The 27,535-nt window shown below is 50.4% G+C and overlaps 1 protein-coding gene across 1 annotated transcript; it reads left to right on the forward strand.

Annotated features, from left to right (window-relative positions):
* The first annotated feature begins 3,024 nt into the window (after positions 1-3,024).
* Positions 3,025-20,556, forward strand: SEC14L4 (SEC14 like lipid binding 4). Its single transcript, XM_010359586.2, has 12 exons — positions 3,025-3,128; positions 5,003-5,078; positions 13,474-13,517; positions 13,803-13,862; positions 14,006-14,194; positions 14,492-14,587; positions 15,277-15,337; positions 16,927-17,010; positions 17,318-17,424; positions 17,500-17,639; positions 17,736-17,905; positions 19,200-20,556. The coding sequence occupies exons 1-12, from the start codon at positions 3,075-3,077 to the stop codon at positions 19,337-19,339; spliced, it is 1,221 nt and encodes a 406-aa protein (XP_010357888.1). The 5' UTR covers positions 3,025-3,074; the 3' UTR covers positions 19,340-20,556.
* The last annotated feature ends 6,979 nt before the right edge of the window (positions 20,557-27,535 follow it).

The following is a 27,535-nucleotide window of genomic DNA, read 5'->3' on the forward strand; positions in this document are numbered from 1 at the left end:
GGGATCTGTCTGGTCAAGACATCCTCAGGGACAGGCTGATGCAGCTTTGATGTAGGGCAAAGGACCATCTCACTTCCCATGATGCATGTCATTCACCCCAGGGAGGTCTCTTTAGTTGGCAGGCCACAGGCTTTAATGAGGGCTGTCAGCAGGGGACCTGTGGCCAATGAACAATGCCAGAAATGTTAGGAACACCTGGCAGGTGGGAGTGAGAGGCATCACAGTGCGTGGGCATTAAGATGTGGGATGAAGGTTGCATACCATGACAGCACCATCCTCACAGTCCAGTTTCTCAGCTCATGGGTCAGGAGGGACTGTGGGCATGCGCCACATTTCGGAAGACTGGAAGAGAAGGTCGCACCACAGAAGAGAGGTGTTGTCTGCCCCCCAAACCACTGGCACCCAGATGGTTAGAACTAAAGTTCTTCACGCCCAGCAACAGCTGAGATCTGAAGGAAGCACCTGTGTGCTGTAGGCTCAGGGGAGCATGTCTGCCCTGTACTGGAAAGAGGGGGACATGAGGGTGACCTAAAACCAGGGGAGCTTAGCCGGCAGAAGGACACGACATAGTGACAAGCACCAGGGCTCTGGTCCTGGCTTTGCTGCTTGCTGGATATGAGACCTCAGGAGGCTCTTCGAGCTTCAGTTTCCCAGCCTGTAAAGGGGGATAAAGTACCTACTGCACAGTGCAGTCAGGAGGATTAAAGGCACTAACCCTATACTATCCTATATGGCAATCACTCTTCCTATTAGTGCACTAGGACTACTGTAACACAGTGCCCCACATGAGTGACTTGAACAACAGAATTTTATTCTCAGAATTCTGGAGGCTGGAAGTCCAAGGTCAAGGTGTCAGCAGGGTTGGTTCCTGCTAAGGACTGTGAGGAAGACTCTGTTTAACCCCTCTCCCCTAGCTTCTGATGGTTGGCCAGCAATCTTTGATGCCCCTTGACTTGTATTATAGATGCATCACTCCACAATCTCTGTTTTCATCTTCACATGATGTTCTCCCTATGTGTGTGTCTCCCCATGTAGATCCAAATGGCACCATTTATAGGGACATACTGGACTAGGGGCCCATCCTGCTCTCATATGACTGCTAATTACCTCTGCAAGTATGACTGCTAATTGCATCTGTAATGACCTGTTTCCAAGTAAGGACACGTTCTAAAGTACCAGGGAATAGGACTTCAACATGCATTTGGTAAGGGATATATGTGGCTTATTGAACACTCATTCAAAATGTAGCTAGTTACAATCAAAATGTGCTGTATTAAATACACACAGGATTTCAAAGACTTAGTTACAATCAAAATGTGCTGTATTAAATACACACAGGATTTCAAAGACTTAGTACAAAAAAAAGCAACATACCTCACTATTAATTATGAACGAGGTAATTAACTTATCTAATTTGTTAATCATATTGATCACATTAAAATGATAGTTTGGATGTATTATTTTTTGTTTTGTTTGTTTTGAGATGGAGTCTCTCTCTGTTGCCCAGACTGGAGTGTAATGGTGTGATCTCAGCTCACTGCAACCTCTGCTTCCCAGGTTGAAGCAATTCTGCCTTAGCCTCCCAAGTAGCTGGGATTACGGGTACCTGCCATCATGCCCAATTAATTTTCGTATTTTTGTAGAGACTGCGTTTCACTATGTTGAACAGGTTGGTCACGAGCTCCTGACTTCAGGTAATCCCCCCACCTTGGCTTCCCAAAGTGCTGGGATTACAGGCATGAGCCACTGCACCTAGCCAGAATTTTTTTTTTTTTTTTTTTTTTTTTTTTTTTTTTTTTGAGACGGAGTCTCGCTCTGTCACCCAGGCTGAGTGCAGTGGCCAGATCTCGGCTCACTGCAAGCTCCGCCTCCCGGGTTTACGCCATTCTCCTGCCTCAGCCTCCTGAGTAGCTGGGACTACAGGTGCCCACCACCACGCCCAGCTAATTTTTGTATTTATTAGTAGAGACAGGGTTTTACCATGTTGGCCAGGATAGTCTCAAACTCCTGACCTCAAGTAATCCGCCTGCCTCAGCCTCCCAAAGTGCCAGGTGCCAGGATTACAAGCATGAGCCACCGCGCCCGGCTGAACTTTTTTCTTGCTTTTCCTGGTGATCTCCACCTGGCTCTCTTGTGTCAGCCAGAGCGGCCTCTTGGCTTTCCACCCCCTCTGTGACTCTGCCCAGGGCTTCCATTGGTCCTCGGCTGGCACCTTGCATGCCTCTGCCTTCAGACTGTGGCTCTCACCCAGGAGCTCCGCACCTGGGACATCCCAGTATCTCCACCCCTGCAGCTCCCAGCTCTGGTGACAGCCTCAGTAATAACACAATTCTGAAATATATTCCTACCAGCCAGCATTTAGTAGGCAACGCCAGGCATTCTGCTGACCCAGGGTACATTCTCTTATCCTTCCAACCGTCTTGAGGGCAGGAACCATTTTGCACATAAGGCTGTCCTATCAGTCAGTGAGCACTGACAGGTCCCAGGCTGTGTTCAAGGCAGGGGAAGGAGCTTGGGGGTCCTTAGACAAAAGCCCTGGGGGGTCCTAGAGAGTTGAGCCAGGTTTATTAAAAATTCCTCCATGTTGGCCAGGTGTGGTGGTTCACATGCCTAATCCCAGCACTTTGGGTGGCCGAGGTGGGAGGATTGCTTGAGGCCAGGAGTTCCAGATCAGCCTGGTCAGCATAGCAAAACCCCGTCTCTATTTAATTCAAAATAAGAAAAAAAAAAAGAAAATTAAAAAAAAAATTTCCTCCATTTTGCTGGAAAGAGGATCTCAGTGTATTCCCTTTCCTGCCACCTGCGAACAGGCGGGCGCCCCCGCAGTAAGAAGGCCTGGAGGTGGGAGCCTCCAGCTGCCCCAGATCATTCTCCCGGCAGGTCACCTCCCTGTCCCAGGTAGGGTGCGCTTGGTGACCACAGCAAAAAATCCTCGAGGGGAGGAGAGAACTGGGCGGGGCGGGGCAGGACCAGTGCCTCTCCCGTCGGGGCGGGACCAACATCTAGCACAGCAGGCATAACCAGGCGGCAGCGGATACCAGGCGGCGGCGGGCGGACCTGCGCCCGCGGGCACCATGAGCGGTCGAGTCGGGGACCTGAGCCCCCAGCAGCAGGAGGCGCTGGCCAAGGTGAGGGGCATCGCGGGCTGGGAGGCTTGGGGAGGGGCCCTGAGCAGCCTGGCGCTGCCCAACTCGGCTGGAGCCCCCATGGTACGGGCTGGAACACCGAGCCTGGAGAGAGCGCCGCTGTTCTGCCCTCTGGTCCTGCGTGCGGTTGCTGAGGCCGCTAGGTGCAGCACGCGGGACAGGAGTCTCTCTCTGGGTGACCTGGGGCCGAATCCAGTCTTCTGACCTTGCTTGCTCTCCACCACCCGGCCCTGGTACTTGTTCCCCGGTTGTGGGGGAGGGATTGGCGCTGCCATCCGGCTGCTGGGGCAGCCTTGGGTAGACAGACTCCTTTTCATGCTCAGGTTGCAACATTTGTTTGTTTGGTTTCTCTTTGTGATTTGTTCATAGGGCCCAAACTTCCCTATCTGTAATCTTCTTTTTTTTTTTTTTGAGATGGAGTCTTGCTCTGTCCTCCACGCTGGAGTGTTAATGACACAATCTCTGCTCACTGCAACCTCCGCCTCCTGAGTTCAAGCGATTCCCTTGCCTCAGCCTCCCATGTAGCTGGGGCTACAGGTGCCCGCCACCACACCCGACTAATTCTTGTATTTTTAGTAGAGATGGGGTTTCACCATATTGGCCAGGCTGGTCTCAAACTCCTGACCTTATGATCCACCCGCCTTGGCCTCCCAAAGTGCTGGGATTACAGGTGTGAACTACTGCGCCTGGCCTCATATTTCTAATCCCAAATTTGGATTCACAGATTCACCTTCAAACCCAGCCCTTGCCTTCAGCTCTGTTAGTCCCCAGGGAAGTGAGATCTCCTCTCTTTCTCAGACCCAAGCCTTAGTCTCAGACCCAAACTCTAAATGACATCCTTAAACTCTGCCAGTAGGAAAAGGCACGCTGACTCCCCGATAGCCCCAACAGATGTCCTGATAAGGCATTCGTGGCTTCTCTTTCAGCCCATGTCTGTTGACCTCTGCCTCTGTTTTTTTCCACACAGCCTCCACTGTCTGGGGCATCAGGCAATCCATGCTGGCTGAGTGCTCACATTTATCTGACACCTGCTTGGAGCCAAGCCTGCTAAGTGTTTTACGTGCACAAACTCCTTTGGTTGGCGCAAGTTTATTATTATCCCCATTTCACAGATAAGGAAACTAAGGCTCAGAGAGGTTTGATAACTTGCCTCTAAATCTAAACCCTTAAGATGCAGTATCAGGGACAACATTCCTAAAACCCTCTAGCTGGCCTGCAGCAGAATCTCCCAGGGATACTTGAAAAAATAAGGCTGTCAGTCGGGCGTGGTGGCTCATGCCTGTGATGACAGCACTTTGGGATGCCAAGGCAGGCAGATTGAGCCAAGGAGTTTGACACCAGCCTGGGCAACATGGCAAGATCCCATCTCTACAAAAAGTACAACAATTAGCTGAGCGTCTTGTGTGTCTGTGGTCCCAGCTACTTGGGAGTCTGGGCTGGGAGGATCTACTGAGCCCGGGAGGCGGAGGTTGTAGTGAGCCAAGATCACGCAACTACACTCCAGCTTGGGCAACAGAGTGAGATCCTGTCTCAATAATAATAATAATGATAGTAAAATAATAAAAATCATAATAAAATAAAAATTAAAAATATAAGGATGCCAGGGCCCCACCTTAGACATGTAGAATGGGAGTCTGTGTGTAGGGCACCCTCAAATTTTGGGAAGGACCCAACTCTTTTTCCTATATTGGGCTGGAGGGTTCCCTGTTTTCAGATGGCAGAGTTGTTCAGGGCAGCACCCTGCATGGTCTCCGAGTGGAGTTGACTGGTGGATGAGGTGGGAAGGGTTAGGGGCGGGGTTGGTGGCCCCCGAGGTCATGAGAGTTCCGCTGACCATCAGCTCCTTCCCCGCTCAGTTCCGGGAGAACCTCCAGAACCTGCTGCCCATGCTGCCCAATGCTGATGACTACTTTCTCCTACGCTGGCTGCTAGGTGAGGCTTGCAGGGACCAGGGGAGGCGGAGAGGGAGGGAAGGAAGGAGGGTCTCAGGAGAGGAGTGGGAGGCTTTGGGGAACGAAGCTGTAGAGTAGTAAAGAACACAAGCTTGCCGGGCATGGTGGCTCACACCTGTAATCCCAGCACTTTGGGAGGCCGAGGCGGACTGATCACCTGAGGTTGGGAGTTCGAGATCAGCCTGACCAACGTGGGGAAACCCTGTCTCTACTAAAAATACAAAATTAGCCAGTGTGGTGGCGGATGCCTGTAATCTCAGCTACTCAGGAAGCTGAGGCAGGAAAATTGCTTGAACCCGGGAGGCGGAGGTTGCAGTGAACCGAGATCCTGCCATTGCACTCCAGCCTGCGCATCAAGAGTGAAGCTCCATCTCAAAAAAAAAGAACACAGCCTCTGGAATCAGCCTGCTCTGACTAGAATCTGAGCTCCCCTGTGTTTGAGCACAGCACAAAACCCCACTGAGCCTCAGTTTCTTCATCTGTCAAGAAGGGATGAGGCAACAGGTGGGCATAGCGCCGGGGTGAGGTTACAGTTAACAGCCAGGACATCCTTAGGACTTAACTGGCCTCTGGCCTGGCCAGCCTTTGGGGCAGATATTGCGGAGCACTGTCTTCAGTTCTTGCCTTTGGGTCTACCTCCGGTTCCCCGAGGACAGGGCTCTGTTGTCCCCTAAAGGAACCGAGGTGCCCTAGTGCACTGAGCAGGTGCCCAGCAAACACTTAAGGAATTGGATTTAGTGAATGGTAGAGAAGCAGTTTCTTCTAGGAATTACAGCAGCAGTCTAAAAAAATAACAAGCCAGATGCGATGGCTCACGCCTATAGTCCCAGTGCTTTGGGAGGCTGAGGCGGGCAGATTGCTTGAGCTCAGGAGTTCAAGACCAGCCTGGGCAACATGGCGAAACCTCATCTCTACAAAAAATACGAAACTTAGCTGGGTGTACTGCTGAGCACCTGTAATCCCAGCTACTCAGGAGGCTGAGGTGAGAGGATCACTCGAGCCCGGGAGGTGGAGGATGCAGTGAGCTGAGCTTGCACCACTGTACTCCAGCCTGGGCAACAGAGTGAAACTCCATCTCAAAATACTAATGATAGTAACAGACACTGCCCCAGGGCTTAGGGAAAAATTCATCTTAACTCATTACACCTCATGGAATGGATTTTGAACTTGAGATGGGTGAGAAGTCAGGAGTCGGCCCAGAAAGCATACATACAGTGCAGGGTTTAAAACGCTGGCTTTGGAATGGGGCAGAGCTGCGACTGAGTTCCAGAGCTAGCAGTGTGCCTGTGGCAAGCCGTTCACTGTCTCAACCTCACTTTCCTCTTCTGTGTAATGGGCATAATACTGGTCCCTACCTTCAGGGTGCTGTGAGTCAGATGAGGTCAGAGTTGCACACAGCGCCTGAGAAAAGGAAGTCCCTACCAGGGACTAATTCTTCCTCTGAATTGTTCTGTCTGTTTTTTTGTTTTTTTTTTGTTTTTTTTTCAATATTTTGGCCAGGCCCTATGACTCACGCCTGTAATCTCAGCAGTTTGGGAGGCTGAGGGGGTAGATCACTTGAGGCCGGGAGTTTGAGACCAGCCTGGCCAACATAGCGAAACCTCATCTCTACAAAAATACAAAAATTAGCCGAGTGTGGTGGCGCGTGCCTGTAGTTCCAGCTACTCAGGAGGCTGAGGCACGAGAATCACTTGAACCCAGGAGGCGGAGGTTGCAGTGAGCCGAGATCATGCCATCGCACTCCAGCCTGGTCAACAGAGTGAGACTCTGTCTTAAAAGTATATGTGTGTGTGTGTGTGTGTGTGTGTGTGTGTGTGTGTGTGTACATACATTATATAAACTTAAATTTTTAGAATAGTTTTAGATTTTCAGAAAATTGCAAATATAGTGCAAAAAGTTCCCACATACTCTGCACCTAGTTTTCCTTTTTATTAACATCCTCCTCTTATGATGATGATGGTACATTTGTTAGAATTAATAAACCAATATGGATACATTATTATTAACTACAGTTCATATAATATTTGGATTTCCTTCATTTTTCTCTTCCAGGATCCCATCCAGGATCCCACATGATATTTAGTTGTCTTGCCCTCCTTAAGACCCCTTGACTGTGGCACTTTCTCTTTGTTTTTGACAAGGGAATATGTCACTACCCCCAGCCTGGACTAAAGAAGGAGTTGGGACAGTTGATTTCTTGAAGCCCCTTGATACAGCATCAGCCCTCTCTCCTCCTTTAGAGTCTTTTTGGGTTTAAAACCCAGCTTTGGGGGTGCTTGGTGTGTCCTTGATAAAGGAGTGGGATTGCAGGTACCTAGGCTTCCAGGTCATAGGAAAGAAAAAGGATCCAAGATCGGGAAGGGGTCTGGGTATCCTGATGCCTCCCACCTCATGCCATGGGTGATGGGACCTGCTGGCATAGCCCCATCGTCCACTTCAGCATCAGCTCCACTACTCCCGGCCTCACTAACCCAAGACCCAGGCAAACGGGAGGGCTACTCCTGAGGCTGAGCTTGGCAGAGGACCTTCCCCGGGCCTCATGCTGAGGGGCTTTTCCCAACCCTCCTTCTGAAGTTCTTTTCCTTTGTTTATTTTTATTTTTATTTTTATTTTTTGTAGACACAGGGTCATAGAGTCTCACTACATTGCCCAGGCTGGTCTCGAACCCCTGGACCCAAAATGATCCTCCTGCCTCAGCCTCTCAAAGTTCAGGGATTACAGGCATGAGCCACTCTGCCTGACCCCCTCTGTTTTTCCTTATCTTCATCCCACATCTGTCTGTCAGTTCCATTAGTTTCATCTGATGCCAGTTCCATCAGGGCAGGGATGTGCCTGCCCTGGTCCCCTCTACCTGGCACATAGTAGGTGCTACTGAAAAAAAAAAAAAAAAAAAACAACTCTGTCCTCATATCCCATGAGCATTGCCCAAACCACTGTCTATAGGACAAGAAACCACACTCTGGTTCCTAATTGAAAAATCTCCTATAGCCAGGTACGGTGGCTCGCTCCTGTAATCCTGGGATTTTGGGAGGCCAAGGCAGGAGGATTGCTTGACCCATGAGTTCAAGACCAGTCTGGGCAACATGATGAAATCATATCTCTACAAAAAATTCAAAAATAAGCCAGGCGTGTTGGTGCATGCTTGCAGTTCCAGCTATTCGGGAGGCTGAGGTAGGAGGATGGCTTGTCTCAAAAAACAAACAAACAACAAAACAGAAAATCACCTATAAATTGATTCTTTTTTAGGCCTATAAGAGAAGATTATGAACAAATATGCATTAATAAATTTGAAAATCCAAGTGAAGAAAGATACATTCCTAGAAAATAATATATAAGACCAAAATCCAGCAAGAAGAAATAGAAAATGTCATCAGACCAATAAATATTAGAGAAATCGAAATGGCAGTGAAAACTTCCCCTCCCCCAAAACTCAGACTCCAGTGGTTCTACAGATGAATTCCTGTGGAGTTTTAAGACCAGCTGGCCGGGCGCAGTGGCTCACGCCTGTAATCCCAGCACTTTGGGAGGCCAAGGTGGGTGGATCACCTGGGGTCAGGAGTTCGAGAAAAGCCTGACCAACATGGAGAAACCCCGTCTCTACTGAAAATGCAAAAATTAGCCAGGCATGGTGGTGGGCACCTGCAATGCCGGCTACTCGGGAGGCTGAGGCAGGAGAATCGTTTGAACCTAGGACGTAGATGTAGCAGTAAGCCGAGATTGTACCATCACACTCCAGACTGGGCAACAGAAAGAGACTACGTCTCAAAAAACAAACAAACAAACAAAAACAGTTAATTTCTAGCTCATACAAATTGTTTAAGAACCTATGAGAAAGTTACCTTATAAGGTTTGAGTAAGTTTGATTTCAAAGCTAGATCAGTACAATTTTTAAAATTTCATTTTATTATTATCATTTTTTTGAGACAGAGTCTTGCTTTATTGCTAAGGATGGAGTGCAGTGGTGCAATTTCGGCTCACTGGAAACTCCACTTCCCGGGTTCAAGTGATTCTCGTGCCTCAGCCTCCTGGCTAGCTGGGATTACAGGCATGAACCACCACACTCGGCTAATTTTTTGTATTTTTAGTAGAGACAGGGTTTCACCATGTTGGCCAAGCTGGTCTTGAACTCCTGACCTCAGGTGATCTGCTTGCCTTGGCCTCCCAAAGTGCTGAGATTACTGGCAGGAGCCACCATGCCCAGCTAATACAAGTTTTTAAAAAAGAAAATTCTCAGCCTATTTTACTTATGAATGTAGATATAAAGAAGTCTAGGCCGGGCGCGGTGGCTCAAGCCTGTAATCCCAGCACTTTGGGAGGCCGAGACGGGCGGATCACGAGGTCAGGAGATCGAGACCATCCTGGCTAACACAGTGAAACCCCGTCTCTACTAAAAATACAAAAACTAGCCGGGCGAGGTGGCTGGCGCCTGTAGTCCCAGCTACTCGGGAGGCTGAGGCAGGAGAATGGCATAAACCCGTGAGGCGGAGCTTGCAGTGAGCTGAGATCCGGCCACTGCACTCCAGTCCGCGCCACAGAGCGAGACTCCGCCTCAAAAAAAAAAAAAAAAAAAGTCTAAATCAGGCCAGGCACGGTGGCTCACACCTGTAATCCCAGCACTTTGGGAGGCCGAGGCAGGTGGACCACCTGAGGTCGGGAGTTCCAGACCAGCCTGACCAATATGGTGAAACCCCCATCAATTAAAAAAAAAAAAAAAAAAAAAAAGGGTAGTCTAAATCATTTTCTTTTTTTTTTTTTTTTGAGACGGAGTCTCGCTCTGCCGCCCAGGCTGGAGTGCAGTGGCCGGATCTCAGCTCACTGCAAGCTCCGCCTCCTGGGTTTACGCCATTCTCCTGCCTCAGCCTCCCGAGTAGCTGGGACTACAGGCGCCCGCCACCTCGCCCGGCTAGTTTTTTGTATTTTTTTAGTAGAGACGGGGTTTCACCGTGTTAGCCAGGATGGTCTCGATCTCCTGACCTCGTGATCCGCCCGTCTCGGCCTCCCAAAGTGCTGGGATTACAGGCTTGAGCCACCGCGCCCGGCCAGGGTAGTCTAAATCAATATTATGTAGTAGAATCCAATAAGACATTAAAATTATGCAGCGTGACTGGCTGGGTGTGGTGGCTCACACCTGTCATCCCAGCACTTTGGGAGGCCGAGGCAGGCAAATCACGAGGTCAGGAGATCAAGACCATCCTGGCTAACAGGGTAAAACCCCGTCTCTACTGAAAATACAAAAACATTAGCTGGGCGTGGTGGCAGGTGCCTGTAGTCCCAGCTACTCAGAAGGCTGAGGCAGGATAATGGCTTGAACCTGGGAGGGAGAGCTTACAGTGAGCCGAGATCACACCACTGCACTCCAGCCTGTGCGACAGAGCGAGACTCCGTCTAAAAAAAAAAATTACGCAGCGTGACCTAGGGAAGTTTATCTTAGGTGTGCAAGAATACTTCAACAACAGAATATCTATCAGTATCATTGAAAACATTAATGAGTGCTAGAAATGAGAAATTATGCGGCTATCTCAGTTAATGCAGATAGAGCATTTGAAAAGGTTCAAATCCTTCTTATAAGACAGAACAAAAGTCTTACCAATCTAGGGATAGAAGGGAGTTTCCTTTACTTGGTAATGATTACGTAGCAAAAATCCTCTGACAAATGTTAACACTTATTAGAGGATTTTAGATGCATTTTCTTTAAGATCAGGAACAAGGAAAGAATAACAACATCAATCAACATTACTGTTTAAATGTAGAACTGGAGACCTTTGCCAATGTTATAAGGAAAGAAAAAAATAATAGTTGGTGTAAAGACTAGAAGGAAAGAGTTAAAATATTTGCAAAGAAATTGCTTGTCTCCTTTGAAAACCAACTGGATCAACAGAAAACCTCTAGAACTCAAGAGAAAATTCAGCAATATTGCCAGGTATAAAAATCAGTAGCGGGCAGGGCATGGTGGCTCACACCTGTAATCCCAGCACTTTGGGAGGCCAAGGCAGGCAGATCGCTTGAAGTTAGGAGTTCAAGACCAGCCTGGCCAATAAAAATACAAAATTTAGCCAGGCATGGTAGCGCGTGCCTGTAGTCCCAGCTGCTCAGGAGGCTGAGGCACGAGAATTACTTGAACCCGGGAGGCGGAGGTTGCAGTGAGCTGAGATCTGCACTCCAGTCTGAGTGACAGAGTAAGACTCTGTCTCAAAAAAAAAAAAAAAAAAAAAAAAAAAACGAAAAGTCATATACCATTCAAAACAGCAACAAAGTCCGTAAAATACCCAGGAGTGTAACCTATACCACATAATACCTGTACAGCAAAAATCTTAAAATCTCTGACGTATATAGAACTGCCCTGTTCAGTTTGATAACCTGTAGCCACATATAACTGTAATGATTAAATTAAATTAAAACTCCAGGTCCTGAATCACATTTGCCATGTTTCAACTGCTCCGTAGCCTCAGGCAGCTAGCGGCTGCCTTAATGAGCAACTCAGGTATAGGACATTTCCATCATCACAGAACGTTCCCTTTGATAGAATTGACACAGAAGATGCTTTTAATAAATACATAGCCCAGAGCAAAGATCGGGCAGGTGAACTTGGTGGCTTATCTTCAAATATTTGCAGAATTGCCACACTGACAAGGGATTACATCTATTTGTTTGACCTCTGATGATGCGGCTGGAACCATCATAGGGCAGATTTGGGTTCAGTCAAAGCTGCTGAAGAATGGAATGGTAATGCCTTCTGTGGTAATGAACTCCCCATCGTGGGAGATAATCAAGGCTGAGCTGTTGCATTGGGGGTTCTTTTTTTTTTTTTTTTTTTCTTTTTTTAAGACAAGGTCCCACTCTGTCGCCCAGGCTGGAGTGCAGTGGTGCGACCTTGGCTTACTGCAGCCCCCTCCTCCTGGGTTCAAGTGATTCTCGTGCCTCAGCCTTCCGAGTAGCTGGGACTACAGGTGTGCACCACCACGACTGGCTAAGTTTTGTGGGTTTTGTTGTTGTTGTTGTTGTTGTTTGAGACAAAGTCTTGCTCTTGTCCCCCAGGCTGGAGTGCAATGTCACAATCTCAGCTCACTGCAAACTTTGCCTCCCGGGTTCAAGCAATTCTCCTACCTCAGCCTCCCGAGTAGCTGGGATTACAGGCGCCTGCCACCATGCTCGGCTAATTTTTGTATTTTTAGTAGAGATGGGGTTTCATCATGTTGGCCAGGCTGGTCTCGAACTCCTGATCTCAGGTGATCTGCCCGCCTTGGTCTCCCAAAGTGCTGGAATTACAGGCGTGAGCCACCACGCCCAGTTGGGAGTGATTTCTGGAACTGGTTCATGGTCAGAGCAGAGGAGGCCTAGATAGCATCTGAGATCCCTTCCATCTGAAAATCTCTGACCTCGCACATTGTTTCAGCTCCGCGAGTGGACAAATTCCTCAGTGAGCCAGGGGTCTCAGAGAGCAACAGTCAAAGCATTTCTAAAATAGATCATCACGTTTTCAATTAAAGTGTGTCTATTTCTTCAAAATAGGTAATCATGAGAGCTACTGTTTATTGAGAACTTACTGTGAGCCAGGTACTGGGCCAAGCACTTTCTATACATTATCTCATGTTGTTCTTTGAATAACTGAAACAGATAGTGTTCTCATTTAACTGATTTTAAAAACTAAGGCTCAGAGAAGGTAAGTGACTTGCTCAAGGTTGCACAGAAAATAAAAGGGCAACACTAGACTTTAAGCCCCAGTCTGTGTGAATCCAAACCCCATGCTCCCCACCACCCCTAACACTGTGCAGGTGGCGGGGGGATCTCTGCTTCCTGAGGGACATCAAATACAGGCTAGACTGGCCTCCAGAAGGTTGTAGGAAGACTAGAAACTGAAATCAAGGGCTCTCCAGTCTTCTAGATGATTAAAGATCCTTAACTTGTTAAAAAAAAAAAAACATCTCTAGGTCGGACACAGAGGCTCGTGCCTGTAATCCCAACACTTTGGGAAGCTGAGGCAGGAGGACTGTTTGAGGCCAGGAGTTCAAGACCAGCCTGGGCAACATAGCAAGATCCCTATCTCTAAAAAAAAAAGAAATCTAAAAAAAAATTAGCCAGGTGTGGCGGTGTGGCCCTGTAGTCTCAGCTACTCAGAAGGCTGGAGTAGGAGGATCACCTGGGCCAGAGGCCACAGTAAGCTATGATCACGTCACTGCACTCTGGCCTGGGCAACAGAGCCAAGACCCTGTCTCAACAAACAAACAAACAAACAGACAATTTCTAGATGTTCAATGTATTCTTGGGGTGTCAGAAAAAGGCTGGGGACACCTTAGCTATTTCCTCATGAGTTTTTAGGGAACGGCTCTTTCTAGATCTATCCTTGAGCTTCTACTTACCTCCTCTTCTTCTTGCAGCTCGAAACTTTGACCTGCAGAAATCTGAGGACATGCTCCGGAGGGTAAGGATCTCTGATCCCTACTGTCCTGCCTTCCATGCACCGTGACCCAGGGATTTGCGGCAAAAGGGTAGAGACTCTGGCCCTGTCCCATTCTCCTGTTCCTTCTTTCTTCCTCCCCCGATCCCTTTCTGCATCAGACCCAAGTCCCACCAGCCCACCTCCTGTCCCCATACCCAGAGAGCCTGGGTATGTTCTGGCGGGATCTTGGTGGCTGTGGGCAGAGGGACCTAGCCTGGTGTCCCCAGGTTCCTGCAGAATCCTATAGCTCCTGCTGTGTCCCTGCAGCACATGGAGTTCCGGAAGCAACAAGACCTGGACAACATCATCACGTGGCAGCCCCCCGAGGTGAGCCTTGAGCAGCATCCCCCAGGCCATCTGAGGCTCCCCACCGCCGACCTCATCTCCCACCCACCACATCCAGCCGCCTGATGGAGTAGGGACCCAGCCTAGTGAGCTGGATTGAGTCAGGACCTTACCCACACCTCCAGGTCATCCAGCTGTATGACTCGGGTGGTCTTTGTGGCTACGACTACGAAGGCTCCCCTGTGTACTTCTGCATCATCGGGTCCCTCGACCCCAAGGGTCTCCTGCTGTCGACCTCCAAGCAGGATTTGATCCGGAAGCGCATCAAGGTCTGTGAGCTGCTTTTGCATGAGTGTGAGCTGCAGACTCAGAAGGTGAGCAGCTGGGGTGGAGCTGGGCCTCATCTGTCTATAGGGTGGCACCAGGACCAGAGAGGGGTGGCACCTTCCCCCCCTCCCCAGCCCTCAGCACTCAGGACTCTGGTGGAATGTGGGCTTCTCCCACCCTTACCCACCCATGAAGGTGAGGTGTTATTCATCTGTCTGGAAAACACTATGGGCTGCCAGAGGGTGGGATGGCAGGAAGGTGGGGAGAGGTGCCCAAGTCTCTCTGGCCAGGATCTCCTGACTGGAGCTGTTGTCTGACCTATATGCTGACTCTGTCCCAAGCAGCTGGGCAGGAAGATCGAGATGGCGCTGATGGTGTTTGACATGGAGGGGCTGAGCCTGAAGCACCTGTGGAAGCCAGCTGTGGAGGTCTACCAGCAGGTAAGGTGGGCGGCTGGTTTGGGGCTGGTGTGGGCAGCGGCTCCCAGCTGTGAGCCCCAGCTGTGAATTGCTGTGAGAATCCAGTGAGATAGAGGGGTGGGTATGCCCTGCAGGGGCTCCACAGACCAGCCAATGATGCTGGCCTAGAGTCCAGCCTCCAAGGAGAAAGAGGAACAAGAGTAACACAGAGGCCAGGCGTGGTGGCTCACGCCTGTCGTCCCAGCACTTTGGGAGGCCAAGGTGGGAAGATTGCTTGAGCCCGGGAGTTCAAGATCAGCCTGAGCAACACAGTGAGATGTCATCTCTACCAATAATAATAATAATAATAATAATAATAATAATAATAATAATAATAATTTTTACATTAGCCCAGTGCAGTGGCACATGCCTGTAGTCATAGATACTTGGGTGGCTGAGGCGGGAGAATGTCTTGAACCCAGGAGTTCAAGGTTGCAGTGAGCTGTGATTGTGCCACTATACTCCACCTTGGGCGACAGAGCGAGACCCTGTCTCAAGAACAGATCAACAAACAAAAAAAAGAATAACAGAGAGGAGGAGGCACATGCTTGTGGGGAAGGTAGGATGGGCCAGGGATGGGCCTGTTGTCTCAGCAGCATCAGAGGCCACAGAAACCCATGGGCGGGAGGTGATGGAACAGAGCCCCAACCAGACTCATCTTGACTCCACAGTTTTTTAGCATCCTGGAAGCAAATTATCCTGAGACTTTGAAGAATTTAATTATTATTCGAGGTAAGCCCATGACCGGGATGACCTCCTGGGGAGGGAGAAGCAGGAATAGGAGGGTACAATAGGTAAGCCGTGGAGTTAAAGGCTTCTTCAACCATCCTTTGTGAGGAACCAGGTTTTGTGTGGTTGGTTTCTGGTTAGTTCGTTATTTATTGAGATGGATTCTCACTCTGTCACCCAGACTGGAGTGCAGTGTCACAATCTCTGCTCACTGCAACCTCTGCCTCCTGGGTTCAAGCGATTCTCCTGCCTCAGCCTCCCTAGTAGCTAGGATTACAGGTGCATGCCACCATGCCTGGCTAATTTTTGTATTTTTAGTAGAGATGGGGTTTCCCCATGTTGGCCAGGCTGGTTTCGAACTCCTGATCTCAGGTCATGCAGCCACCTCAGCCTCCCACAGTGCTGGGATTACAGGAGTGAGCCAACGCACCTGGCCTCTGGCATTATTTTCTAGTTTCAGTCCTTCACAGGTTCATATTTTTGTAATACACAAAATCATGCACTGGTATGTTGCAACAATGTCAAGTTATACGTTTCTAAATGTTTACTGTTACTTACTTATGTCAGTGTGGGCTGGGAACCCATAGTCCATGGACCACACTAATGGATGGATAGACTTTGAGCAGGAATGGTCCCTGGCTGCCCTGGTGATGTCATGTGTTCCAGAGTCAGAGGATCTGATTCAAATCTAACTAGCTCTATGATTTTCTCCAAGTCTGCTTAACCTCACTGAACCTCAGTTTCCCATTCTGTAAGATGAGGATACAGTAGCCCCCTCCCCAAAGATAACTATGAGGTTAAATGAAACTGTGTGGAGAATATGGAGCACAGAGCTTGGCCCACAGACAGTGCTCAGTTGAGTGTGAGCAAGTCAGGGCAGGACAGGAGGTCTAATGTAAATGTCACACCCAAGAAGATTCCAGACAACCTGGAGTGTGGAAAAGAAGAGATACTGTTGGGGAATCAATATTGCTGACCCTAGAGCCAGCTTGTGCTCAACCCCTTACAACTGGGTTGGGGAGACAGCCATTTGTTTTTTATTTTTTTAATTTGTTTTTTCTTTTTCGAGATGGAGCCTCACTCTGTCACCCAGGCTGTAGTGCAGTGGCACGATCTTGGCTCACTGCAACCTCTGCCTCCCAGGTTCAAGCAATTCTTGTGCCACTGCCACCCGAGTAGCCGGGATTACAAGCATGCACCACTATGCCCAGCTAGTTTTTGCATTTTTAGTAGAGACAGGGTTTCACCATGTTGGCCAGGCTGGTCTTGAACTCCTGGCTTCAAGTGATCTGCCTGCCTCTGCCTCCCAAAGTGCTGGGATTTCAGGCACGAGCCACTGCACCCGGCCTGAGACAACCACTTATTAAAAGCCAGCAACTGTGCCAGGTGTTATACATACATTATTTCACCTTCATTTTCCAGTTAACTGCACTAAGACTTAGAGATGGTGGGTAACTTGCTGAAGGTCACACAGCAGAGAGTGGCAGAATCCATATCTGTCCAACTCCTGTCCCGCACCTGCTCTTGACTGTGGCTCTGTATCCCCATGTCCTCTCTGGTCCAGCTTCTCAAGAGATTTACATGTGTTTCAGCCCCCAAACTGTTCCCCGTGGCCTTCAACTTGGTCAAGTCGTTCATGAGTGAGGAGACACGCAGGAAGATTGTGATTCTGGGAGGTGAGCGGCTTGGCCCCCTGGTTGTGTCCGTCTGCCTGGGAAGCAGAGGTCGATGCTAAAGACCCTGCTTCTCCCTGGCTCGTCCTCTACTCGGGCACTGCCCCTGGTGAGCCTCCACACACATGGGCAATGCCTTGGGTCCTAGACCATGAACTGGGAGCCACATAAAGGTCTTTGGTACGGTTAGGAGTAGGCACCCAGGAGAGCACGCCCAGGTTGTATCGGTCCCCTCACCGGGCTCAGCCCTCTTTTGCCCTCTGTTGAGTCTCCTGAGTCCCTTTGGAGTCCCTCTCTTGCTCCCACACAGACAACTGGAAGCAGGAGCTGACAAAATTCATCAGCCCCGACCAACTGCCCGTGGAGTTTGGGGGGACCATGACTGACCCCGATGGCAACCCCAAATGCCTGACCAAGGTACAGGGTGCCCAGAGGATGGGGAAGGAGGGGAGAAGCTGTGATCTAGTGCCCACACACCCCCTTTACCCACAGATCAACTATGGGGGTGAGGTGCCCAAGAGCTTCTACCTGTGCAATCAGGTGAGGTTGCAGTATGAGCACACAGTGTCCGTGGGCCGCGGCTCCTCCCTGCAGGTGGAGAACGAGATCCTGTTCCCGGGCTGTGTGCTCAGGTAGGGATCACAGCCACCACTCCACACCTGGGAACAGCTGGGAGGGGCCTGGAGCCGAGGCAGGGGGTCGCCAGTGGGGCTCTCTGTCCACTGCAGGTGGCAGTTCGCATCGGATGGCGGGGACATCGGCTTTGGGGTTTTCCTGAAGACCAAGATGGGGAAGCGGCAGAGGGCTAGGGAGATGACAGAGGTGCTGCCCAGCCAGCGCTACAACGCCCACCTGGTGCCTGAAGATGGGAGCCTCACCTGCCTCCAGGCTGGCGTCTGTAAGAGCTGCAGGGTTTACTGGAATTGTTTTCCCTGCCAGTCTACCCTCTGCTTGCCCTCTCTTTCCAGCTCTCAGGAGGGTGGGGGGATCTCTATAAACTCTAGGGGAGCTGGCTTTGGGGCCATGGATCGGATGAGTGACCCCTACCTGTGGGTATGAGGGCAGAGACTCATTGTGGGGGAAGAGCTGGTGTTCAGAACCTAGGGCCTTGGGCTCAGCTCCTGAGAAGCCCCTATACCAGGGTCACTGGACTAAGAGACAGGTAAGGAAGAGGCCATGGACTTAGAATCAGGGGTCTTGGCAAGGGGACCACCCAGTTGCATGAACCACCCCACTCTAGGAGTCTCAAAGAGGTGACTTCCTCCAGGTGTTTATCCTTCACCCCCAGGCCTTCCAGGCCAGATGCAGCTCAGTCAGCTTGACCAGAAGCAGCATTGCTCAGGGCCACCACGTCTATTGGGAACTGAGCTAGGAGAAGGGGAACCCAAAGTTGATTTCCTATGGAGGAGAAGGGTGTGGCTTATGCTTAAGTCAACACGTTGCCTTGTTTCATTCTGTGCAAAGGGAGCATTAGGAGAGTAGAGACAGAAAAGTCTGCGTGACTCATCACACCTGAGTTGATGCTGGTCCTTGGCATTAAAGGATATGCCTTCTGCGAGACGGAAAAGCAGCTTACGTAGCCCAGCCCATTCCTCCTGGGGTAGCAGGGCTCCTCCCTGGGTTGGGACATTGGGATAAAGGAATCCCAGTACCTCCCCTCCCTTGCTCTGTGACCGCTAAAAGATCGTATCACCTCTGTAAGCCTCAGTTTTCTCATCCGTGAAATGAGGATGACATTGCCTTCTGCATGGGGCCGCTTTGAGGATTCAGGGAGCTATAATGTGTGATGGAATGCATGGTGCATGGAGAGGCCCAAGAGCTACCTGTGCAGCCGCAACCAGGTGAGGACGTAGTACGGGCATACTGTGTCCGTGGGCCACAGCTCCTCCCTGCAGGTGGAACTCGAGATCCTGTTCCCAGGCCGCCTGCTCCCTGGCTGTGTGCTGTTCTGTGTGCTGTTCTGTGTGCTGTTCTGTGTGCTGGTGACCATCATGATTCCTTTATGTAGCACAAGCTACCATGGAGATGGAAGTGAGCAACGGGCTTAGGGCTGGGCACAGGCTGACCCTCAGGCTCACCCACTGTCCTGGACAGCTCATTCCCAAGGGTTCCAGGGATGCAGCCATGCAGGGCTGGCTCTTCCTGCAGATATGCAGGGTTCGTGCTCCCTGATCACCTCTCCATCACCACAGATGTCCTGCGCTTCGACAACACCTACAGCCGGATGCATGCCAAGAAGCTCAGCTACACTGTGGAGGTGCTGCTTCCTGACAAGGCCTCTGAGGAGACACTGCAGAGTCTCAAGGCGATGAGACCCTCCCCAACACAGTGAAGACCCCAGCCACCTCTGCCTGTGCGCTCCAACACCTTCACACCCACTCCCCTGACCCCTGACCTCCCAGGCAGGATGGTGCTGAAGGTAGCTGCAGAGAGCCACTTGTCCCACGTCACCATCTCAGCTCATTGTGGGCTCGCCTGGCACAGTGACCAAGCAGGAAGGGGCCACCAGTGCATAGGCCATGCTGAAGATTCAGACAGGAACCTCTTTCCCTGTTCCCAGAGAATGGGGCTGAGAATGAGAACGCTGAAGATGATCCAGTTCACTGAGGATGGGTCCTGCCTGCAGAAGCTGCCCTTTCATCCATCCCAACAAGATCCAGTCACCCAGGACTCGCCCATGCCTGGTGTTCCAGCTTCAGCCGGTGTGCATGGATCCCAGGACTTGTGGGTATCACAGCTTCAGGCTTGAAGAGAGAGAAGCCCTGTTCTATGCATGTAGGAGGTCAGCAGGGGTGGGCAGGCCTATCTGGAGGCAGCTGGGTGAGGGTCCTGGTTCCAGCAGAGCACTGGGGCCCATCCAAGCTTGTTCTGCCACCGCTGGATGGAAAATTGGAAATGGGCTGGGCGTGGCGGCTCATGCCTATCATCGCAGCACTTTGGGAGGCTGAGGTGGGCAGATCACCTGAGGTCAGGAGTTCGAGACCAGCCTGGGCAACATGGTGAAACCCCATCTCTACTAAAACTACAAAAATTAGCCGAGCATGGTGGCCTGTGCCTGTAATCCCAGCTACTCAGGAGGCTGCGGCAGGAGAATTGCTTGTACCCAGGAGGCAGAGGTTGTAGTGAGCTGAGATTGTGCCACTGCACTCCAGCCTGGGTGACAGAACCAGACTCCGTCTCTAAACAAACAAACAAAGAAAAGAAAATTGGAAATGGAGAGGTGGGGTCTGGCATGGGTAACCATCAGAGGACAAAGCCATGATCAGCCTTCCAGTTGACTGGGTAATGACTGAGTTTCCAGGGAATTCCCAGTGACCTCCGCTCCACACCTGCTGTGATCCTGCCAACATTTAGCTTTGGTTCTTTTGGCAGCTGTACCATTCATGGATGCATATATGTAGAGTCTGAACAGGTGCTCTGCTGCTAGAAACAGCAAACCATCTAAACTCCTAAAGCCAGTGCCACGAGGCATTCCTGTTCCAACTGGGTGTTTGAGCAGATTGGCAGGTTAAAAAAAAAAAAAATGGCTGTGCTGGCTCCAAGGAGATGGACTGGACTGTGGGGCAAGAGTTACAGGACATCCCCATGTTCAGGGGCTGCCTCTGCATCCGAGATGTGACAGGCATCCCCACTACCCTGTTGCACTGCGTGGCCACCCTGTCTTCTGCTTCCCCAGATGCAGCGATATTTGGAGTGCCCAGAGGCACTTGGCTTCCATGGCAGGCTGTGGCCAACTGGAGTTGGGAGGACCCTGTGCTAAATTTCACAAGGGCCCCCGGTTGTCATGATGGGGGATCATAATACCTCACTTCAGCCGTGATGTCCTCTGCCTTGACGCCCTCTGCCTAAAAACCAGGGGTCCCTAGACTTGAGCTCTGATTCTTGCCTATGTAACTACCTACAGCCAGTTTTCCATCAGCACAGCTTTGTCTGCTTTCCTTGCAGGCAGTAAGGATTGCTCTGGCCTCATGCACAAGTGTTTCCTGAGGCTCTGATCACAGGGCTGTGATCACGAATACCGGCAGCCTGGGGGTGGCAAACAAAAATGGGGTCAGGTGCAGGCACTAGTGACTGAATTGCAGTGAGCCGTGGTCACCTGCAGAGGTGAGAGCAGAATCTCCTACCAAGCCAGGAGGGGAGGGACACACTGGGAGCTCAGCGGGGGCACATTTCCTTAGCAACCCCATTTGCAGTTCTTTTTTTTCCTGAGACAGAGTCTGTGTTGCCTAGACTGGAGTGAAGCGGCGCACTCTCAGCTCACTGCAACCTTCACCTTCCAGGTTCAAGCGATTATCCCACCTCAGCCTCCTGAGTAGCTGGGACTATAGACATGCACCACCACACCTGGCTGATTTTTGTTTTTTTTTTTTTTTTTTTTTTTTTTTTGAGACGGAGTTTCGCTCTGTCGCCCAGGCTGGAGTGCAGTGGCCGGATCTCAGCTCACTGCAAGCTCCGCCTCCTGGGTTTACGCCATTCTCCTGCCTCAGCCTCCCGAGTAGCTGGGACTACAGGCGCCCGCCACCTCGCCCGGCTAGTTTTCTGTATTTTTTAGTAGAGACGGGGTTTCACCGTGTTAGCCAGAATGGTCTCGATCTCCTGACCTCGTGATCCGCCCGTCTCGGCCTCCCAAAGTGCTGGGATTACAGGCTTGAGCCACCGCGCCCGGCCTGATTTTTGTATTTTTAGTAGAGATGGGGTTTCACCATGTTGGCCAGGTTGGTCTCGAACTCCTGATCTCAAGTGATCTGCCCACCTCGGCCTCCCAAAGTGCTGGGATTACAGGTATGAGCCACCATGCCCAGCCTCCATGTCTAATTAACACTGTCACTGTTTCACAAAACTGAAAAAAAAAAAAAAAGTCACCTAGAGCAGGGCAGTGGCTCGCCCAAAGTTTGTTTCTTCATTTATTCATTCATGGATGTTAATTTAATTTAATTTTTTAAAAGTAGAGATAGGGGTCTTGCTATGTTGCCCAGGCTGGTCTTGAACTTCTAGGCTTAAGCCATCCTCCCTGCCTCAGCTTCCCAAAGTGCTGAGGTCACAGATGTGAGCCACTGGGCCCGGCCTGGTTTTGGGTGTTTGAGTATTTGCCCAGCACCAGGCATGGCAGGCTCTGGGGACACCGAGGACCCTGGGCTGACCCAGCTGTGTTAACTGGAGGTTTGTGCTCATGGAGGGAGGGAGGTGGAAGTGACGTGACTGATCAGTATCAAATGGGTGCACTGCCACCATGCATGCTTGGTAGGGGCAGGAGCCAAACTCTGGGGGAGCACCCAGCCAAGAAACCTGACAAGGGGTCATGTGTGCTTTGTCCAAGGAGGAGGTGACCCTGAAGGGAGAGCTGTTGGATGTGCGGGATGACGGCAGGCAAGCCTTCCAGACAGGAATGGGGTGTGGGCGGCCAGTGGGGCAGGGGTGTCTGGGGCCAAAGGAAAGCTGGAAGGGCTCTCCCAGCCTTGGGCAACACTGGTAACAACTCACTGGTATTTCCTATTTCTTCATGGACAACTGTGTACACATTAGTTATTAATAATTAATAAAACCATTTTATAATGCCGGTTACAAAACAGCCGTGTTGTTTGTCAGGAAAGAATGGCAAAATCTTGGCAGGAGGCCACAGATCAAAACTCTTGCTCAAAATGAGGCAATTGGAAATACCCAGACCTCACCTGTCCAGATAATGGAGGTGGGACCTGCCCTTCCCAGTCCATCTCTTCGCTGGATGCAATATATATATGCATCCATGAATGGTGCAGCTGCCAAAAGAACCACAGTCTTCGGGGAGAGGCAGGTGAGGAGGGCAGCAGGTCGTGGACCCATTGGCGTGTTTTTCTTTTTCTCTTTTCTTTTCTTTTCTTTTTTTTTTTTTTTTTTTTTTTTTTTGGAGATAGGGTCTTACTCTGTTTCTCAGGCTGGAATGCAGTAGCCGAGTCATAGATCACTGCAGCCTTGAACTCCTGGCACAAATCATCCTTTTGCCTCAGCCTCCTGAGTAGCTGGGACCACAGGTGTTCACCACTGCACCTGACTAATTATTTTTTTATTTTTTTTAGAAATGGGGTCTCATGGCCGGGCGCGGTGGCTCATGCCTGTAATCCCAGCATTTTGGCAGGCCGACGCGGGCGGGGGGATCACAAAGTCAGGAGATCGAGACCATCCTGGCTAACACAGTGAAACCCCGTCTCTACTAAAAAATAGAAAAAAGTAGCCAGGCGTGGTGGCGGGCGCCTGTAGTCCCAGCTACTTGGGAGGCTGACACAGGCGAATGGCTTGAACCCAGGAGGCAGAGCTTGCAGCGAGCCTAGATCGTGCCACTGCACTCCAGCCTGGGTGACAGAGCGAGACTCCATCTCAAAAAGAAAAGAAAAGAAAAGAAATGGGGGGGGGGGGTCTCACTATGTTGCCCAGACTGGTCTCGAACTCCTGGCCTGAAGTGGTCCTCCCACCTTGGCCTCCCAAAATGTTGGAATTACAGGTGTGAGCCACCACACCAGGCCCCAGTGGGGGTGTTTCAATGGCTGTTGGAAAGGCTCACCTGCCCCAGCCCACCTCACTGCCCAAGGAGCCCAAGCCAGAGAGAACACCACTGTGAGAAAGTCTAGGCAGTGCTCGGAGTAGGCCTTCACCAGAGCTTCATGGCACCGTAACTCCACAGTTTGCACAGCTCCTTCACATTAAGTCCTGAAGCAGACAGAGATCATAGCCCCATTTTACAGGCCAGGAAACCGAAACTCAGCAGGGGGCAGTGCCTTGGCCAAAGCCTCTGGGTCCAGCAGAAGACTTGGAACCAGTACCCAAGTCAGCTGCCACTGGGGCCCCCACCCTGAAGCGGGGGAGATGAGGGTTGATGGCTTGTGGGCCCCTGCAGGGAAGGCCAGTGTGGGGCAGGGGGCCACACAGTGGGACAAAGTGAGGTGCTGCGTTCCTGGGGTGGAGGGAAGGCCCAGGATTGGGAGAAAGCTGCCCAGACGTTTGTGTATCTCGGTGGGAAATGTGGTGCCAGCTCCACGCCCAAATACCTACTGTGTGCCAGGCCCAAGCTGAGGCAGGAAGCACCATCCCCAGCTTACAGACAAGGAAAGTGAGGCTCAGGGCAGAAAGTGACTTATCACATCACACAACATGAAGCGGGAGAGGTAAGCTGTGAACCTGTATCCATCTACCAGACAGCACACTTGGTGTGCGGGCAGGGAGGAGGCCCGGCCCAAACTGAGCGATGCTCAGGGGGCTTCTGCTTTTAACCACCAGGGGGCAGTGTTGGGCCAGCCACTCCTCTGTCCACCGGGAGCGTAAACTGGGGCGGCCCTTAGCATCGGCTCATCGGAAGGTCACTTTCCAGGCCGGTTGAAGCCAAGTTCCCCAGGCCCAGGCTGGGGCCTCCTGGAGTGACGGAAAAAGGCAGCCTGACCTCGTTTTAGATCCTGGGTCTGTCGCTTCCAGGCTCCCTTTCTTGTTTTGTTTTGTTTTGTTTTGTTTTGTTTTGTTTTTGAGACTGGGTCTCACTCTGTTGCCCAGGCTGAGTGCAGTGGTGCAACCATCACTGTAGCCTCGACCTCCCAGGCTCGGGTGATCCTTCCACCTCACCTCCTGAGTAGCAGGGACTACAGGTGTGCACCACCATGCTTGGCTAATTTTTTATTTTTTGTAGAGATAGGGTTTTGCTATGAAGGCCAGGCTGGTCTTGACTCCTGGACTCAAGCAGTCCTCCCACTTTGGCCTCCCAGAGTGCTGGGGTTACAGGCGTGAGCCACCGCACCCTCTCTGTGCCCATTCCTACCCACTCCTGTCCAGATTGCACAGGGCAGCCAGAATAAAATCTTTCTGAAATGCAAATCTGATCACATCATTCTCTGCATAAGTCCTTCTCTAGCGCACCACGTACCCCTGGGTAAAATCAGCGTCGGTGGTGGCTTGCAAGGCCCTCTGCAACCTGGCCACTGCAACCCAGTTCCAGACACATCCTATGACTTGAATTCACCAATTCATCAAGCTCTTTCCTGCCTCCCTGCCTTTGCTCATGCCGTGCCTTCAGCCTAGGACTTCCTCTCCAACCTTGTTAAATGCACGCTCGAGGGCACTGGAACCCTGTCTTGAAAGGCCTTTCCTAGGCCACACGGCCACCCAGGCCCTATCAGTTAGGGTCCCTTCTCCACACTCGCAGAGCAACTGGTCCAGTGTTGGTCACACGACAGAGTCATCATCTGCTTTGTGTCTGTCTCCTGTTCACCCTTAGCAGTGAGCTGCACTGCCCAGACGTTTAAAAACAAACAAACAAAAAAAGATACCATTTATTAAGCACCTTCATAAGCTTGCTGCTCTATCTGTGCCACTTTGTTTAATCTTCATGGCAGCCTTATAAAATAAACATAGCTAGGCTGGGCACGGTGGCTCACGCCTGTAATCCCAGCATTTTGGGAGGCTGAGACAGGCAGATCACAAGGTCAGGAGATCAAGACCATCCTAGCCAACATGGTGAAACCCCATCTCTACTAAAAATACAAACATTAGCTGGGTGTGGTGGTGCCTGCCTGTAGTCCCAGCTACTCGGGAGGCCGAGGCAGAAGAATCACTTGAACCCGGGAGGCGGAGGTTGCAGTGAGCCAAGATCGCGCCACTGCACTCCAGCCTGGCGACAGAGGGAGACTCTGTCTCAAAATAAAATAAAATAAAATAATAAACATAGTTATTGCTGTTTACAGGAGAGGAAAGTGAGGCTCAGAAACAGTCATTTGCTCAGTGGTGGTACCAGGATTGGAACTCAGGATGTCTGACTCCAGAGACTCCATGTGCTTCCCTGGACCGTCCACACCCAGGCTGGGTCATACCAAGAGCACTGCCAAAGGGTAGAGTCTGGCAGCACGACCCAGCACTGCAGAGAGACCCAAGAAAAGGGTAGGGCAGGGTAGCCACAGAAGAGGGGAGAAGGAACAGGAAAGGATGGGCTCGCCTAGCTGTGTCCTAGTCGTGGAGCTAAAAGTAGGCTGGGTGACTAGCCTTGTGATAGCAGTAAAGGCCTATGCTATTGATCACTTAGCATGTGCTAAGCAGTAGGTAAGGTACCTTATTGGTCTCTTCTACACTGGCCATCTCAGTATCCTGTAAGAAGGGGATGTTACCAGCCTCAGTTTCCTTGTGAGACTCAAGATCACACAACACATTAGAGGTGAAGTTAAGATTCAAACCCAGACAGCCAGGCCCATGTTTCAGCAGCATCCATTTCTGAACTATTTGCAGATTATTTGGCCAGAGTTGGGAGAGGAATGACAACTGCTTGGGCTCTTTTGTTGGTGATCACCCTCAGACCCAGTTCCTCTCCCCAGTGCTGTAGGCACTACAGGCTTTCCACAAATGCCAGTGAAAACAGAGATCAGTTTGGCATGAAGAATTTGGGACACTTGATGCCCTTTGGGTGACCCCAGGCATTGTGGGAAGAGATGTACCAGCTCCTACCCTAGACAACATACAAATTAAGGCCTCTTTCACTTCATAGAATCATTCACTATCCTCCCCCGTCCTGTAACCATAGCAACCTAGTCCTAAAATAAATAGCAAGGGTGTTGTATGAAAGAGGAAAGGGAAGCACCTATGAACTTGACCAGGAGCTGTGTTCCCAACTCAGAGGTCTTTGGAGGCTTCCCCAGAGAGTCTTGACTTCTTGGTAGCTATTAGTATTGTGTAGTACAGACAGCAGCAGCAGCAGTATCATCAACATCGTCATCATGATCATATTTAATTTTAACTTCTAAGAGAAGAAGGGAGATGAAACTAAGCAATAAAGCATCCATATCAAGACCAGGTACAGTGGCTCATGCCTGTAATCCTAGCACTTTGGGAGGCCAAGGTAGGCAGATTGCTTGAGCTCAGGAGTTTGAGACCATCCTGGGCAACATGGTGACACCATGCACCACCACACCCAGCTAATTTTTGTAGTTTTAGTAGAGACGGGGTTTCACCATGTTTCAGGCTGGTCTCAAACTCCTGAACTCATGTGATTCACCCACCTCGGTCTCCCTAAGTGCTGGGATTACAGGTGTGAGCCACCGCGCCTGGCCCAATAGATAGACATTTTTAAAGTTTGACTAGACATTTCTCAATAGACGATATGCAAATAGCCAATAAGCACATGAAAAGATGCTCAGTTGCATAGTCGTTGGAGAAATGCAATTCGAAACCACAATGAGATACCACTTGACAGCCACTATGATGGCTATGATTGAAAAAAAAAAAGCAAATGGAAAATAACAAAAGATGTGAAGGATGTTGGCAAGGATGTGAAGAAATTGCGGCCCTCATACACTGCTAGTGGGAATGTAAAATAGTGTAACCGCATTGGAAAACAGAAAGGCAGTTCCTCAAAGGTTAAGTGTAGAATTACTATACAAGCCAGCAATTCCACTCATAAAGTTATACCCAAAAGAAGTGAAAACATGTGTTCCCACAAAAACTGACACAAAACATATTCATACCAACATTATTCATAGTAGCCAAAAACATGGAAATAACCCAAATGTCCATCAATTGATGAACA

This window comes from Rhinopithecus roxellana, chromosome 13 (assembly GCF_007565055.1).
Source record: "Rhinopithecus roxellana isolate Shanxi Qingling chromosome 13, ASM756505v1, whole genome shotgun sequence".
NCBI classification, from domain to species: domain Eukaryota; kingdom Metazoa; phylum Chordata; class Mammalia; order Primates; family Cercopithecidae; genus Rhinopithecus; species Rhinopithecus roxellana.